This window comes from Hemicordylus capensis, chromosome 13 (genome assembly GCF_027244095.1).
Source record: "Hemicordylus capensis ecotype Gifberg chromosome 13, rHemCap1.1.pri, whole genome shotgun sequence".
Lineage (NCBI taxonomy): Eukaryota > Metazoa > Chordata > Lepidosauria > Squamata > Cordylidae > Hemicordylus > Hemicordylus capensis.
In genome coordinates, this window is record NC_069669.1 from 9,313,303 (window position 1) to 9,330,615 (window position 17,313).

The 17,313-nt window shown below is 49.5% G+C and overlaps 1 protein-coding gene across 6 annotated transcripts; it reads right to left on the reverse strand.

Annotated features, from left to right (window-relative positions):
- Positions 1 to 307: 307 nt before the first annotated feature.
- Positions 308 to 13,566, reverse strand: DECR2 (2,4-dienoyl-CoA reductase 2). Of its 6 annotated transcripts, none has more exons than XM_053275710.1 (10): positions 13,289 to 13,447; positions 11,749 to 11,862; positions 10,677 to 10,745; positions 9,370 to 9,421; positions 8,629 to 8,764; positions 6,614 to 6,738; positions 5,891 to 5,984; positions 4,715 to 4,819; positions 3,221 to 3,409; positions 308 to 1,072 (listed from the first exon to the last, which is right to left on the reverse strand). In XM_053275710.1, exons 2-10 carry the CDS (start codon positions 11,844 to 11,846, stop codon positions 1,038 to 1,040), a joined length of 903 nt encoding a protein of 300 aa, XP_053131685.1. In that variant the 5' UTR covers positions 11,847 to 11,862; positions 13,289 to 13,447; the 3' UTR covers positions 308 to 1,037. The 6 variants fall into 6 exon arrangements, with proteins under 6 accessions (XP_053131685.1, XP_053131684.1, XP_053131681.1 ...); XM_053275709.1 differs by having other exon boundaries at positions 11,749 to 11,960; positions 13,289 to 13,420; XM_053275706.1 differs by lacking the exon at positions 13,289 to 13,447 and adding an exon at positions 12,538 to 12,629.
- Between the last annotated feature and the right edge of the window lie 3,747 nt (positions 13,567 to 17,313).

Genomic DNA, 17,313 nt, shown 5'->3' on the forward strand with positions numbered 1-17,313 from the left:
ACATTGCGTTGATTTTCCAGAGTTCAAAAGTGGCCTTCGCTGGTTTCGCCACATATTCTTGAAGGGCCGACACATGAATTCAACTGCTGCAGCAATGCTATGCACGTAGACTTAGCAGCCAGCTCCACTGAACAAACAAGGATTTCTGAGTGAAGATACGTAGGCGTCTGGGCGTCTTAAGACAAAATGTGCTTTTAGGGAATCCCCACAGAGGGCATAAGGAACCTCCCTCCTGCGGTGAGCAGAGATACCACCGCGCATTTTAAGAATCTGACCGGTATTGAAAATACGTTGAATGGAAACTACAAGGATTTCAACAGGAATTTATTAGGCAAAAGATAGAGAATCTCTATCTGGAAGCAGGGAGGATTGTCTTTTTCAGCTATTGTCTTACTAACGGAGAAAATAAAGAAGTGCAAAATCACCCTGTTTAGTCCAGACCCACATTAAGGAGAGCTGGAGAGAATTAAAGGTGGGAGGGATAGCTTTTCAACACACACACACACACACACACACACACACACACCCCTTTCCTTGGAATGAGTTAAGGTGGCAAAGAATCGAAGGCAAAGCAAAAGACCTCTCAAGAGTTGGAAAGCGTTAAAAACAGAATCATAACTACTTCTGCTACCAAGAGATTAAAATCTAAGTCAACCATGTTTATCCAGGCTACCATCCCAGATGGAGATCTTGTGCCACACACAGTGCACAATGAGCAGAACGGGAAAGTAAAAACGACAGGGGTGTTAAAGAAGCCGTTTCTCTCCCATTACTGGTGACGTCACAGGCACCATCCAATAGGTGCTTGTGATACGAGAGAACAGGACCCCGAGAACGTAACAGCCTGAAACCTCTAAGGCCCTACGCCATCACCATGAGCCTGACCTTGGCATCAAGAGAAAGTCTTAAATGCTGCCATTTCTATTGTTGTCTAAGCTACCTGGCAAAGAAAGGGGAACGGTTGTTCTCCCCGCTCCAAAGTTTGTGGGAAAGCATCTGCGTTGTAGTGTTTTATCTGTACATTCGGTGGTTCTCTTTCATTTATCTTGCTTTAATTCCGCCATCCAGAAATCTGTAAGAAACAAGAGGAAGTGAAATGAAATGGACATGAAACTGAAAGCAGAACTGAATGTAAAAAACTGAAAGAATCTGGTAAGAAAAGATAGGAAATTGCAGGTTACTTTCAGGCATTACAATTCAGACAGGGGTTAAAAGCCGCCAGTTATATTTCTAATTCACACACTAAGAAAGGATGTGCTAGTTAGCGGTGTTATTTTTTTTAAAAGACACCCAGGAAGCCTCAAGGCAATAGAAACAGCTAACTGTGAGAGCATTTTAATCACAAGACGTTAGAAAAATACATGCACGGCTAGGTTGCCGATTCAGGTCAAAGCTTCCTAGATCAGTGACTATCAAGGGAGCACCTAGTTCGAATTCTGTTTGCTCACGAGTTGACTCTCCTCTCTCTGACCCTGCCCCCATTTGCAATGTGGGGGAACTCCTGGCCTGCCTCACGGGATTGTTGTAAAGAGAACAAAATAAGATTTAAAAAAAAGAAAAACCTGTACTGCCCTGGACGGCAATGTTTCTCAGTGCAGTTATGTGTTTTTAAAAATGTACCAACCAGGAGGCAAGGGTGCTTTAGAGCTCTTAGAAGGCAGATAGTTAAGTAATCGTTTGGGGGTTTTAAAATGGGGGTGGGAATAAATAGGCCCATAAACAGACAGCTTGGGATCCAAATGGGCCCAGCAACAATCAAAATGCAACTTTGTTAATCTGTTAATGCAGCCTAGGATTGTATTAGCTTTTGTAGCAGCTGCATGACATCACTGGCTCATGTTCGACTTGATTGGATTGCATTTGCTTATGCCACTGGCACGGTTAAAGTAACAGAGCAAAGCATTCACCAGGAAGGCACAGCAGAGCACAAAATGGCCCGGAGAACACAACAGCCTTGTGCTTTGCCCAGCATCGGAGGGAGAGGAGCAGCCCCTCAAGAGGAACAGAGCCCTGCCAAACCCCAGTAGCATCTGGGGAGGTATGCAGAGACTGTTGGGAAGTGTAGTCCTTCTCTGGGTAAAACACTCAGAAGGACTACATTTCCCAGAGCTCCGTGCACACGTTTGAAGATGGGGTTTGAGAAGGCTCCATGACCCTTCCTGTAGCCCCACTGGCCCTGGGCAAAGCCCATGGTGGGAATGCTCACCTCCACAAGAGGACAGATCTTCTCACAGGCTTAACCAACCATTAGTCAGGGAGCCACACCTCAGTTAGATGGGGGCTGCCCCCGGCCTTATAAGGAACAACAGGGGGAGGAGAGCTGGTTTGGTGGTAGCGAGCATGAAGTGTCCCCTTTGCTAAGCAGGGTCCACCTTGGTTTGCATTTGGATGGGAGACTACATGTGTGAGCCCTGTAAAATAGTTTGATTATTTTAATAGTTTTAACATTGTTTTAAGTTTTAAATTGTTGTAACATTTTAACCTTTTTCCTTGTTGTTTTTATTGTAAACCGCCCAGAGATTGGCATTTTGGGCGGTATACAAATACATTAAATGAATGAATGAATAAATAAATAAATAAATAAGAGGAGATGGGGCCATGGCTCAGTGGAAGAGCATCTGCTTTGCATGCAGAAGGTCCCAAGTTCCCTCCCTGGCAGCATCTCCAAGATAGGGCTGGGAGAGATTCCTGCCTGCAACATTGGAGAAGCCGCTGCCAGTCTGGGTAGACAATACTGAGCTAGATGGACCAAGGGTCTGACTCAGTATATGGCAGCTTCCTACATTCCTAGGACTATTGGCCACTAAGATTAGGGATGATGGGAGTTGTAGTCCAAAAGCCGCTGGAGGACTGAAGCTGTGCAGCCTTAGTGGATATGTGCGTGTGGTAGAAGCCAGCTTTCTACATTAATTAGTTAATTACATTCATTAATTAGAAGACAACTTTCTACATTAATCAGGAGCATTCATCTCTCAGTAGTAGAGCATCTGCTTTGCAAGCACGAGGTCCCGGGTTCACTCCCCAGCAGCATCTCCCGGTAGGGCTGTGAGAGACCTTGGAGAGCTGCTGCCAGTCAGTGTAGACAATACTGAGCTCTGGCTCAGTATAAAGCTGCTTCCTCTCTCCGTAACAACGCGGCACTCGTTCCTTTCAGGGCTATCTAACACCACCGAGTGGGAAAGAAACGTCACCTAGAGCTTAGCAGAGTGTGAGGCAATACCCAGCCGTGAAGAAAAGTCATTCGGGCTGGTCAGCCAGCATCCGCCATCCACCACCAGGGTCGTGCCAGTGACATAGGAGGCCAGAGGGCTGGCTAAATACAGCACGCCGTGGGCAATCTCCGTCTTGTTGCCCATCCGCTGGAGGGGAATGGTTTGGCTGAGACTGAGTGCTTCGGGCCGGGGGTCACCTGAAAAGGAAGAGGGGGAGTTAAAACACTGACTATGAGTTTTGAAAGAGCCTAGGAAGCTGCCATATATGGAGTCAGACCCTTGGTCCATCCAGCTCAGGATTGTCTACACTGACTGGCAGCGGCTTCTCCATGGTTGCAGGCAGGAATCTCACTAACTTGGAACCTTCTGCATGCACACATACAGATGCTCTTCCCAGAGCGGCCCCATCCCCTAAAGGGAATATTTTACAGCACTCGCACGTGGTCACCCATTCAAATGTGAACCAAAACAGACCCTGCTGAGCAAAGAGGACGAGTCATGCTTGCTACCACAAGACCAGGAACTGAGGGAGTGGAAGGGGGAAGAAGGAGGGATAGGCTGTTGCCGTTTTCTACACAAAATAAGACACCTTCACCAAGACCAAGAGAGCTGGTCTTGTGGTAGCAAGCATAACTTGCCCCCTTTGCTAAGCAGGGTCCACCCTGGTTTGCATTTGAATGGGAGACTACATGTGAGCACTGGGAGATATTCCCCTCAGGGGATGGAGCCGCTCTGGGAAGAGCATCTAGGTTCCAAGTTCCCTCCCTGGCAGCATCTCCAAGATTGGGCCGAGAGAGACTCCTGTCGGCAATCTTGGAGAAGCCGCTGCCAGTCTGTGTTGACATTGACAATACTGAGCTGGATGGACCATGGTCTGACTCAGTACAGGGCAGCTTCCTATGTTCCCTAGGGCCTGTTGCTTTCCCTCTGCTAAATACCAGAGAATCCCACTTGAAAGGCGGTCTCTTTGATTCACGATAAGTATCCTCCTAAGCAGTCATTCTGGCATGGCTGCAGACATACACACCAACCAGAGCTGGATGAAATAAGCCGTGGTTCCATGCCCTACCTGGATCTGCCGTGCATAGGGGTCTCCACTCAGCTATGCACTACAAGAGTCCCTGAATTGCAGAGGGGATGAGGCCAGAGTTCAAGGCTACGGCATCCGCTGGGTATGCAGAAGCTCCCAGCTTCAATCCCTGGCAGCATCTCCAGGTAGGGCTGGGAGGGACTCCTGCCTGCAACCTTGGAGAAGCCGCTGCCAGTCAGGGTAGACGTCACTGAGCTGGACAGACCAAGGGTCTGGCACAGTATATGGCAGCTTCCTATGTAACTCAACTCACTCCTTGGACGGTCCAGCTAGGGAGGGTGGGAAGATCACGTCTCCATCCACAGAGCCAGCTCCTCTCTTGCATCCCCCCAGACCTCGCCCCCTGGCCACGCCCTTGGTGCCTCGCTTTGATTTGCCCCAGAGACCCTTCAGCAAGCATTGAACGCCTCACCCAAACGCCGCATGCCCTCCGTGCCGGCAATGGGGCCTGGGGCGACGCTGTTGACTCGGATGCCATTGGGCCCCCACTCCACGGCCAGATGCTTCGTCATCGCATCTGCAAGGAAAGAGAGAGGCAAGCAGAGACAATCACCCGTCTGGGAGGAAAGGAATGACCCAGCTTAGCAGTGTCAACACCCCACTCTGGCCTGTTCCCAGGACGTGATTGTGAACCGTATCTGTCCTGTGCCTGCAAAAACATTTCTTCTTAGACTCAGGAGTTGCATTACAACTCCCGTCACCCTCTGCCCCATGGGGATGATGGGAGTTGTAGTCCAACATCTGAGGACCCCAGGTTGGGAACGCCCATAGGAAGCTGCCGTATACCGAGTCAGACCCTTGGTCCATCTAGCTCAGTATTGTCTGCACAAACTGGCAGCGGCTTCTCCCAGGTTGCAGGCAGGAGTCTCTCTCAGGCCTATCTTGGAGATGCTGCCAGGGAGGGAACTTGGAACCTTCTGCATGTAAGCAGGAAGATGCTCTTCCCAGAGCGGCCCCATCCCCTAAGGGGAAGATCTTACAGTACCCACATATAGCCTCCCATTCAAATGCAAACCAGGGCAGACCAGCTCTCCTCCCATATAAGAGGCATTAGTGGGCATCCCAAGACTTGAGGTTCCAGGAACCCAGGGATTCCTGGAATTCCAGGATCACAGGCATATAGGAATACAGGAAGCTTCTTAGACCAGGGTTTCTTAACCTTGTGCCCCCAGATGTTGTTGGACTACAACTCCTGGAATTCCCAGCCACAAAGGCCATGTCTGGGGATTCTGGGAGTTGTAGTCCAACAACATCTGGGAGGTCCAAGGTTAAGAAATCCTGTCTTAGACCATGTTGTGCCAAACAATTGTGTTATTCCATCCAGGTCTTTCTATATGCCTTAATCATCACCCAAAGCCATGTTCTGGGGATTCCTGTATTGTCCAAAGCAGGACAGGTCTCCACCAGGTGCAGGGCCTTTTCAGTAGTGGTGCCAAAATTCCAATACACCCTTCGGCACTTCCCCCCCTAGCGTGGGCAGGGATCAGAATGAGATCACCAATGCTCTGGATAAATCAAGCCGGGATGTAGATACAGACAAGCAGAAAAGGAAAAAGACAAGCATAAAGCCACGGGAGTTTCACAGTACCTATCGCTGCCTTCGCCGACCCAGCATGCACCTGGAGAACTTGACCTTTGTAGTGTAGGGTCGCCGTGATATTGACAATGACTCCGCCATGGTCCTAGATTAATTAAAAACAAGACAGAAGGATTGACCCTACAGAGCTGCCTTCTACTGACTCAAGCCGTTGGTCCGTATAGCTTAGTGTTGTCTGCAGGGGCCTGTAATTTCAGACAAGGGCCTTTCGCTGGACTTGAATCCCTTGCCCAAGAATGCTGGGAACCGCGTCCAGCCAGGAACATAGGAAGCTGCCATATACTGAGTCAGACCCTTGGTCCATCTAGCTCAGGATTGTCTACCCAGACTGGCAGCGGCTTCTCCAAGGTTGCAGGCAGGAGTCTTTCTCAGCCCTGCCTTGGAGATGCTGCCAGGGAGGGAACCTTCTGCATGCAAGCGGGCAGGTGCTCTTCCCAGAGCGGCTCTATCCCCTAAGGATGGAGGATCTTATAGTCTTTATATGTAGTCTCCCATTCAAATGCAAACCAGGGTGGACCCTGCTTAGCAAAGGGGTCAAGTCATGCGTGCTACCACAAGACCTGCTCTCCTCCTAGGGAGGAGTCCAGTAGACTTTCCCGTAGACTTTCGACAACTGTCCCACGGGATCGGAAGAATACACAGAGAAATCGACAGCAGAGAACGCTCCACCTTCCCTGTGTCCCTCCTGGGCTCCGGGAAAAAGGCGACACTCACACGCAAGCTCTTTTCGTACAGGACTTTGGAGACGTTGAAGGTTCCCAAGGCATCGATGTCCATCACGGTTTTGTAGGCGTTGAAGGACAGAGCACTGGCAGGGCAGAGGAAGTTCCCAGCAGCATCTGGGGAGAGAAATTGCGGACAGAGAGGAGGGGCACAAGATCAGCATGGGGGGCTGGTGCTCAGGGCCCAGTCCGCAATTCCTTTAAAAGGGTAATTTCGCAAGGTGGCTGGACGAGGTGGGAATAAGCCCTGCAAATGACAACACACGCAAAAATCAAGGCAATGACACACATGAGGATAAAACACAATGGTATAAAAGCAGCCCGAGTGCGAAAAAAATCAGCCAAACAAAATCAGGGAGTAAGGAAAGAGGAGAGCTGGGAGTGGAGGAAAATCTGCCCAGCACGCTGCCAGTCAGGGTGGACAATACTGAGCTAGATCGCCCAAGGGTCTGACTCAGGAAGAAGCCGCTTCCTAGGCGCCACTTCCTTGCCTCACGGGAGGGCTGCCTCTGCTGAACTGGGTGCCGTCTAGATTTTGATTTTGCCCCAGTTGCCACTCCACCAGGTTCAAAACAGGTAGGAGCGCAGGTCTCGTGACAGCAAGCATGAGCTGTCCCCTTTGCTAAGCAGCATTCAGCTTGGTTTGAATTTGGAGGGGCGGCTACAGGCAAGAGTTGCTGCCCGTCAGTGTTGACAGTACTGAGACAGATGGGGCTGTGGTCTGACTCGGTATAAAGGCAGCTGCCTGTAACTTCAGGGCAGCAGTGCAAGCTCACACCTTTTCTAGAAGCAGCTCTCTGACTTTGGCTTGCTTTGCTTGCTACCATACAATGAACCCAACTTGGAAAAATTACACCCACTTTCCTGTCAATTACTGGAAGGTGGGGGACACACCACACACAAAGCCTGAAAGGGTACCGAGATGTGATAGGTGCCAAGGAGAGGAGAGCTGGTCTGGTGGTAGCAAGCATGACTTGTCCCCTTAGCTAAGCAGGGCCCGCCCTGGTTGCATATGAAAGGGAGACTAGAAGTGTGAGCACCGGAAGAGATTCCCCTCAGGGGATGGAGCCGCTCTGGGAAGAGCATCTAGGTTCCAAGTTCCCTCCCTGGTAGCATCTCTAAGATAGGGCTGAGAGAGACTCCTGTCTGCAACCTTGGAGAAGCCGCTGCCAGTCTGTGAAGACAATACTGAGCTAGATAGGCCAATGGTCTTACTCAGTATATGGCAGCTTCCTATGTTCCTAAGCAGGGAAAAGAAGGCACCTGCCCCCTTCCTGGGTGTTCCCTTGCTCCTGGTGTTCAGGGGTGTGCCCCCTCTGAGCCTGATGGAAATACACAACCCTTAAGGCTAGCAGAGCCATGAATTTGTCTCATCCCTTTTTAAAAATCATCTAGATTCGTGGCACCAAATTCTCGTGTTTAACTACACGTTGTGTAAATATTCAATCAATTTTATTACAGCCATTGGCCATACATGTTGGGTAAGTAAGTACTTCCTTCCGTCTGTCCTGAATCTCCCAGCATTTAGCTCCAATGGATGACCCCGTTTTCTAATACTATGAGAGAGAGAGAGAAGCTTCGCTCTATCCTCTGGATCCAGGACTCGGCATGCCAAACAGAAAAGGCTGGCGACCCCTGTTCTAAAGGCCCCTTGAAAAAGCAGAGAATGAACGGGATTGTGGATCACCTCGTGACAGAATTCCAAAGGTGCGGTGCCACTTTTGAGTAGGCCCCGTCTCTGGTACCTGCCAGTCCATTCTGAGTTGGCAGTGGGCTTGACTACAGTATCTACGTCATCAATATTAGGCCTTAGATAGTTTGATTTGCGTGAAGGTAGTAACGACTCAGCCCGGCGTCCTACTATATGAACTGCAGTAGTTATTCAGGGGACCACAGAGAACACCCCCAAATTAGCGCGTGTCAGTGGCAACTCCCTCCCCCAGTCCAAAATGTGCAGCACCTATTGGCCAGCACCTGCAACGTCCTCTGCCCACAGAAATAACTCACTGTTTATGAGGATATCAATCTTTCCAAACTCCTTTAAGGCTTCATCGACAGTGGCCATGATCGTCTGCGGTTGCCGGACATCAAGGGCGAGGGGCAAGCATCTCTGGCCAGTGGCGGCTGACAGTTTCTTAGCAGCCTGTCAAAGGAAATAAGGATTTGACATGAAATAACCACTCTCTTCTCTGTTCTTGCCACCACGCCTAGTAGGAGACATTAACAAAATCTGGGAAAAGGGAGTTCATGTCAAGAGGGAAGGTGGCATTTAAGAACATAGGCAGCTGCCATATACTGAGTCAGACCATTGGTTCCCAGTTCCCTCCCTGGCGGCATCTCCAAGATAGGTCGGAGAGAGATTCCTGCCTGCAACCTTGGAGAAGCCGCTGCCAGTCTGTGAAGACAATACTGAGCTAGCTAGACCAACGGTCAGACTCAGTATACGGCAGCTTCCTATGTCCCTAAGGGTCTTTTCTGACCAGAAGATCGAGTTCTCAGATCCATCAGGCAGAGCTTGGCGAATGGTTCCAACATTCAAGGGGCCACCTTCAAAAATAGACAGTTGATGGTGGCACCCAGCCATTAAGAGACAGCAAGCCTGTTGACAGAGACAGAACAGGGCACCGCCCTTTCTGTCATCGTCCCTTAATATCCCTGAAATCAGATGCTTGAGAGGGCCATCTCCCCTTGCCTCCATCAAGACCTCGTTGTGCGTATAAAAGACACAACCAGTTCCCATTCACTCACCTCCGTCAGCTTCTGCAAATTCCTGCTGGCAATGACCGTCTGGCAGCCGTGTCTGCAATCAAAACCTTACAGGATGAGGGGGACATCCAACACCTTGTATCCACAACAGACACACCTTCTACCAAATGTGGGCAATTCACTCATACAGGAGGTCCTCGTTATTTGCAGGGTTTCCAATCCCGGCCTATTTCTGCAGATAACAAAACCGCAGTTAAAGAGACCTTAACTGCATGGGGTTTGGGAGGTTAGGTTCCTAAGCAAACTTCAGAAAATCAGATGAAAAAATGGGGGCGGACAGAAAAAAGCACACTAACTTGCTCTCCAGCTCTGCCCCCCAATCCTCCGATTTTCATTCTTTTTTCGGTTTTAGTGCAAAAAAGAGCCACAAAACGGCTCCACACTACAAAATGGCGGCAGGAAATGACATTGGAAGCCATTTCTGGCCACTCGGGAACTGTGTATAGGCAAAAACAGCCTGTTTTCTCCCCGCCAATAAAGAAACTGGGTCCTTATGACCCGACCGTGGATATGCGAAACCATGAATGGAGAACCTGCGGGTAATGAGGGTCTCCTGTATGCATTCGCTAGCTAAGGAAGCAATCAATGGGTGTGTCTAGAATTTGCCACTAAAAGACTGGCTCGTGCTATTACGAGAAAACACAGGGTTTTAGACCAGGGCTCAAGATGTTGTAAATTGGGCAGTTTGTCCCATATTTTCAGCCACCTTTCATTTGGAGACACACCACGGTTAGGGTTTACAGGACGTGGACTTGGGAGTTCACGTTTTGTCAAGGACTAAGCTAAGGACTGCAAAGCATTTCTGGGACCTGCAGAAAAGCTTGGAGGAGGGGACAAGAAACCAGTGAATAAGGTCAGTGGGGCAGGAAACTGCTGGATGGGAAGGGGTTCTCCCATTAGAAACCCCTCTGAACTCTTCTCTAGTTGAGCGTCTCTGTCTGTCTAAGCCAGCGGTTCGCAAACTTGGGGTCCCCAGATGCTATGCGACTACAACTCCCATCATCCACAGTGGCATTTGGATACCTGGGTACGCCACAGTTGCGAACCAGTGGCTTAGAGAGAAGCTTCATTTTGAAGAACTTCTGGTTATAATTTGTTGCTGGGAAATTTGGGAGCTCACCATTGATCATTGCCCCGGGATAAGTTTGCGAGTTCACCGTTTATTGCCCCGTGTGTCTGGCTTGGGACAGGGTGCCCAGTCGGCCATCCTAGGAATAGCATTTCAGTAACGAGCCTTCCATCTTCCCCTCCCAAATAATGCCCACTTCAGAGACCCTCACTGGCCGTACCTCATCAGAACTTCTGCTATGCGGAATCCAATCCCAGAACCGCCTCCAGTGATGAACGCAACTTGGCCCCTAGTAAGGAACAGGAAAGATCTCTGAAACTCTGCCGATGGGATCCATGCAGACTCCAGCCCTATTCACATGTGATGTCAACACTAAAGTGTACACAGGTACCGATCCGATTCGACTGCTATGTTGAACACAGGACAGCAGTACATTCCTATCTGGGCCATGTCTTTGAGGGGTCTGGACCTGGTTCACACAAAAACATGTACCAGTGTACAAACACCTGTGCACTCGTACAATTTGATGGTTGTGTGAATGGCCCTATTAACCAGGTGGGAGACAGGCCCTACCCAATTTCGGGAGCTGGGGATGCTCCTGTTTTGTGATCGTGAGTTAGATAAAAACGAGGAGGAGGAGAGCTGGTCTCGTGGCAGCAATCATGACTTGTCCCTTTTGCTAAGCAGGGTCTGCCCTGGCTGCATATAAATGGGAGACCACACAAAGTGACTTTGCCTGGACAATGACAGGCCCCACTTACTAGTTTAAAATATTTCTACCGCGCCCTGCCAGTATACTACTGCTCAAGGTGGCTTACAATAAAACGCAAGAAAATAAAACCATAAAAAACCAACAATAATAGAACATAAAAACAAAAGAATCGCAAGATCAAACGGGAGACAGGATTAAAACGGAATTAAAACCAGAAACCCAATTAAGACCAATTTTAAATGGCTTCTTTTAAAAGGGTGAGTGTGTGTTTCAGATTCTTTTTTTAAACTAAACAAATATTATATGACACACCATTCTTTGGCCAATTTTCCACACTGGATTTAAGAGCACAAGTAAGGAAAAGCAAGCCAGAAGATCCAGTGGGAGCAAAAAGTCAATCTTTGGTAGACACAGAACGGAAAGCAGAGGGGAGAAATGGAGAGACGCACTGAGTAACGTTCATCTGAATCACAGCACAACCAAAAGGAAACCTCGTTGTGCAATTCCCAGGGAAACATGCACGATCCTGCATCTTAAAAGGCTCAGGGCAGTGGGAAAAGCGGGGTTAGGCCATGCTCACTTGAGGATGTTTGGGCTGAAAAGGTAGGAGTATTCTTGCAGGCAGTCATCTGTGTCGACATCAGGAGGCGGCTGGCAAGCGAGGCCTTGTTGGGACATGATTCCCTCGACAGTTCTGCAGAAAACAAACCTCCGTGACTACAAGCCCAGAGAGAGTCACAGTAGGACCCCTAACACAACTGCAGCAAGACCAGGCAACTCCATTCTTGATTTCTGTGGGAAGATAACAGAATCTCAGAGCGGAACAATCTAATCCAGGGGTTCCCAGCTCCAGGCCCTGATAGGTTGTCGGACTACAACTCCCATCATCCCCTGCCAATTGTGGTAAAGAGACCTGCTCTTGTGGTAGCAAACATGACTTGTCCCCTTAGCTAAGCAGGGTCCACCCTGGTTGCATATGAATGGGAGACTTGGTGTGTGAGTGCTGTAAGATATCCCCCTCAGGGGATGGAAGAGCAGAAGGTTAGGGTTTCCTGCCTGCAGCCTTGGAGAAGCCGCTGCCAGTCTGGGTAGACAATACTGAGCTAGAACTCCCCCAGGGTCAGGGAGGAAGAGACGCCTGGCGGGTCCCGACTAGAGGCCAGAAGCAGATGTGACGAGATCTTCCCCTCCCGGGTTTGCTAGACTGGGACTGCTGTCCCAGAAGAGGGCAGCTAATAATTAGTCCAAAAAGCAGCGACCAATCTCGCTTGGCCATCTTTCTTCTGCATCAGAAAGAGAGTCTTCTCTGCAAACTGCCCAGAGACGGAGGTTTGGGGCAGGGTACCAATAGAGAGAGATAAATAATTACCTCTCTCGTGTACCTTTACCTGGGGGATCATCTGTTCCTATAGAAACCGGCCGATCAGCTGAGCCCGAGATGACCATAAGAGAGCTCCCTCCCTCTCTGCAGTTTAGAGACATGGGTGGAGAGCCAAGCAGTCGGGAAGGCAATGGCCAAGTCGGAATCTCCTTTCAGCCAGGAAGCGCACTGGGTGACTCTGGGCCAGCCGAGTATCTCTCAGCCTAACCTACCTCACAGGGTTGTTGTGAGGACTAACATAACTACATACACTGTTCTGGGCTCCTTGGAGGAAGAGCGGGATATACATGTAACAAAAATAAATACAATGCAATGAAATAAAACAGAAGAAGAAGAAGCAGATGCTGATGATTCTCTGTCCCCGAAGTGCTCACAATCTAGCCAAAAAACACAAGGGAGACCCCAGCAACAGCCACCAGAGGAACGCTGGGCTGGGATTAAACAGGGACAGTTGCCTTCCCCATTGGGTCTTTTATCTTGTAAGCTCCTTGCGGGCAGAGACCTGCATTTGCCCTGCAACCCTCTAAAGCGCCCAGCACCATGAATGGCACTGCACAGATGGCAATAATGCTAATTTCCAAGCTCTCCTTCAGGCTTAAACTCCACGCCGCCCCGACTTCAAAGCCACCCTGGATGCGCTGCAAAGGACCCCTCTAGGGGTCAGCCCCACTAATGCTGCGGGACCCTCTCAACTGCGGAAGCCGCCCCCCGCGAGCTCCCCGTAAGCAGCTCCACTTACCTGCCCAGCCGGACTTCGCTCTGAGCACACTACGCCTGCGCGGCAGGTCCCAACCCAAAGCATTTCGGGAATTGTAGTTTCTGGTTAGGCCGATGCTTTCCCGGTGCATTCTGGGGCGCGTAGTTCCTTTGTTAGCCGCGTCGGCGCAAGGTTGCCACCTGCCACGTTTCCCCTGCGCACGGAGGGCTGCTGTGCCCTTATCCGCGGTGACAGCGTGTGGTTGCCAGCTCTGACGCTATTCCTGGATAGATATCGATATCGATGCATCGATCTCGATCTCTCTCTCTCTCCCTCCCTCTCTCTAACCCTGTAACAGGCAGAAATTCCGCTCCTTCTCCCAGCAAATTCCCAGACCCCCTGAGCATGCAAAAAGCCCACCTCAGAAGGAACTTCCAATGAATTTAATAGGGCTTACTCTCGAGTAAGCACCCAATGGCTGTAACTTAAGAGCCTTGAGCTTGAAAGCCCCACTGAATTTAATAGGCGTGACTCTCAAGTAATAATTGGTGTCAGGGGGCTGCAATCCAATGGCTCTTGCTCAGGAAACCAGCCCGGTATTCACATCACATAAGAGGCGGGGGCTGCCTTCTGAGTGAACTGCCTAGGCTCCCACACACCAAAGGTTTTGCAAACGGAGGCCAATAAAGGCAGCAAAGGAAACCCCCAGTCTCTTTTCCAAAAAGCAGTGGGAGTTCATCTGGATCAGGACCCAAGCAGGGGAGGAGGAGAAGGTTTGCCCTTTTGCTTCCATCCTTATCCCCCCAACTGACATCCCCACGTGCCAATATTAAAATGTACATTTCTCTCTTCATACCAGGCTTGGGGGACAATTTCCATTGGGATTGGGGTTTGGGGCACAACGGGAAAGGGTTAGAGCAGGGCTTCTCAACCTTCGGTCCCCAGATGTGGGACTACAAATCCCATCATCCCCTGTCAGCATGACAGGGGTGATGGGAGCTGTAGTCCAACAGCATCAGGGACGACAGAGAACCTACTTCTGCTGCAACTACGACTGCAAATTAAACCTCTCCCTCAGCCTGCCACTGCTGCAAACAGCTAACCCCACGGCTAAATTCCCGTTATAATGTATTTATTTATTTATTACATTTACATCCCGCTCTTCCTCCAAGCGGTGTACTGTACATGGTTCTTGTTTATCTTCACAACAGCCCTTTGGGGTAGGTTAGGCTGAGAGAGAAATGAACTAGCCCAGAGTCACCCAGCGAGTTTCATGGCCGAACGGGGGATTTGAACTCGGGTCTCCCCAGTCCTACTCCAACACTCTACCCACTATGCTACGCTGGCCTCTATTTAGCAGGCCAGAGTGGGCAGCAATGGTTTCTGTTCAACCCCATTAGATCCCCTCTCTCTCCAGTGGATGTTTGTTTCTTTTTTAGACTGCAAGCCTTTTGAGTCAGAGAACGGTTTTCTTATATCTTTCGTTATATAAATCCCTTTGGGAAGCAAGCTATCCAGGTCTGCTCAAATCCACTTTCGGGAAACTTGAGCTTTTATTTCCCTTTTCCCATCGTATCCAAACTCAGAGCCAGATTTAAAAACCAGCCAACTACTGTACTTGGAATGTAGGCTCTGGTCTCCTGGGACCAGCATAGTCTTCGCCTGACCTCAAGTGACTCATGCAGGCCAACAAAGTGACTTCCTAGTTATCCGGGCTAATACCCACATGGTAGTGATGTGCATAGTTCTGGGCCGTGTGGGCCAGGCCTTGTATCTCATTTCGAGCTCATTCACACAATCGAAAACGGTGTTCTACCCAGGTTGGGGAGCTGTGTGTGCTCCCAATGATTGGTTGTGTGGAAGCAAGGTGGGAAGAAACCCTGGGTAGAAGTGATTGAGACTATTCACATGTGCATGCAAAACAGAGCCCAGCCCGGTTTTGAACATGCGAGTGAACAACTGCCGGGGATCCGGCCCGATCTTGGCAGCGAACCCGCCTAATTAGCCACCCTTCAAAATGCGGTTAAGGGTGCGAGCGTTCCCTTAACTCTGTTTTTTTGCTTGTGTGTCAGGGAAGGGGAGACAATCATCTGTGGGGAAGGAACCCACTTTCCCTGCAGCCCACCTGTGAGCCCTTCTCACTGCTTGTGAGAATAGGCTCATTCTGTGGAAGCAAGCGGGGAGGGAAACCCGGGCGGAATCGCAATGCTTAAAGCCAGAGATCTTCACTATGTTTCCAACGGGGACCACTTTGGCCAAAAACCCCCACTTTCAAAATGAGAACCGTTTCTCACGGTGCTGGCGTCCTCTGCACAGTTCTGCGCACTGCACAGTGAGAATGATCATCTCTGTACGGTGCCAGGGGGGGACTGTAGAGAGTCTTCAGCTTTGGCCAAAGCTTCACACAGACCCCATAATCAGTTAGGGAACTGCAATTACGACTGATGGGGCCACCATTATATGTGTGTGTGTGTGTGCGCGCACACACACACACACACACACACACACACACACACACACACACACACCGGCTTTATAATAAACAACTCTGCTTTAAGCAATAATCTTGACGTCTATATTGTTGGGCTACATGAGGAATAAACAGGGTCAAAGAAACCCAAACCTGATTAGGACCTTAGGTGGGGAGGGGGAGATTAACCCTTCCTTTCCCCACAGCCCTTTTCTCCTGCAAATCACACACTCCCCCCTCCCCCACCACTGCCTCAGTGGCTATTTATCTCCACAACTCTTTACACTGCTACTTGAGATCTTCGAACAGGGATTGAAGCTGGGCCCTTCTGCGTGCAAAGCACAAGATCATAGAATTGTGGAGCTGGAAGGGACCACGGAGATCTTCTAGTCTGACCCGCTACTCAGTGTAGGAAACTGCTCCAGTATCCTTAACAAATAGCCACCCAACTTCTGTTTGAAGAACTTCCAGCCTCTGTTGGAAAAACTTCCACTGCATGAGGCAGACGGTTCCACCGTCAAACAGTTCTTACAGGGTTTTTAAAAAAAATCCTCCTAATGGTCTAGCCTAAATCTGCTTCCTTGCAATTTAGTCCTGCCCTCAGAAACAACCCAAAACAAGCCTGCTCCTTCTGTGCGACAGCCCTTTAGATATCTGAAGCCGGCTATCATATCACCCTTGACTCTTCTCTTCTCCAGGTTAAACATTTCCAGCTTCTTCAGACATGGGTTTCCAGACCCTTCACCCACTTTGTTGCTGTCCTCTGGATTTGTTCCAGTTTAACAATACCTAATATGCCCTTTTAATTCCAATGTATCTCCTCTGAGTAGTCCCCGCCCCCCGCCCCATCACATCAGCCAAGTGAGCTTTGGACAGTGCGGAATAGAGTGGAACGATTACATTTTGTGATTTGCACACTATGCCTCTGTTATGCAGCTGAAGATTGCATTCGCCTTTTTAGCCGCTGTGTCACACCACTGGCTCTCGTGCAACTTGTGGTCTACCAAGACATCTAGTTCTATTTCACGCATACTGCTGCCAAGCCGGGTCTCCCCCAACTGAAATGTGTGCATTTGCGTTTTTTCTTCTCTAAATGCAGGACTTTACATTTATCTTTGTTGAATTTCATCAGAATTGAACCTTGAGTGATACTAGAGATTAGGGAGAGGGGCAGGTAAAGAGATGAGGATGCTACATCAGAAGATGGGAAACAAAGCTATTTTGAGATGAGGATGCTATTGGGATGCTTTTGAGATGAGGAAGCTATTTAAGAGATGAGGATGCTACATCAGAGGATGGGAGACGAAGCTATTTTGGCACTAATGCCTTAGTTCTGAGGAAAGAAAACCCTGCCTAGTCCTTTCTTCCCTGGTTTTGATCTCTCTGCAGTAATGAGGACTAGGAAGTTTATTTCCAAAAGTAAGGGATTTGGGAGGACCAAGGTTCCAGAACATGGAAGACTATATGTTTGAATGGGAGACTATATTCCCCTGAGGGGATGGGGCCGCTCTGGGAAGAGTACATCTGCCTGCTTGCATGCTGAAAGTTCCAAGTGCCCTCCCTGGCAGCATCTCCAAATAGGGCTGAGAGAGAGACT

Bases quoted from the DNA above. Each gene is read 5' to 3' on its own strand.
- DECR2 (XM_053275706.1), bottom strand. From the start codon at position 12,614: ATGGTCATCTCGGGCTCAGCTGATCGGCCGGTTTCTATAGGAACAGAT. The intron at 11,863-12,537 runs GTAATTATTTAT...TGTTTTCTGCAG, and splicing joins GGTAAAGGTACACGAGAGAG to AACTGTCGAGGGAATCATGT. The intron at 9,422-10,676 runs GTACGGCCAGTG...TTTTGATTGCAG, and splicing joins ATAGCAGAAGTTCTGATGAG to ACACGGCTGCCAGACGGTCA.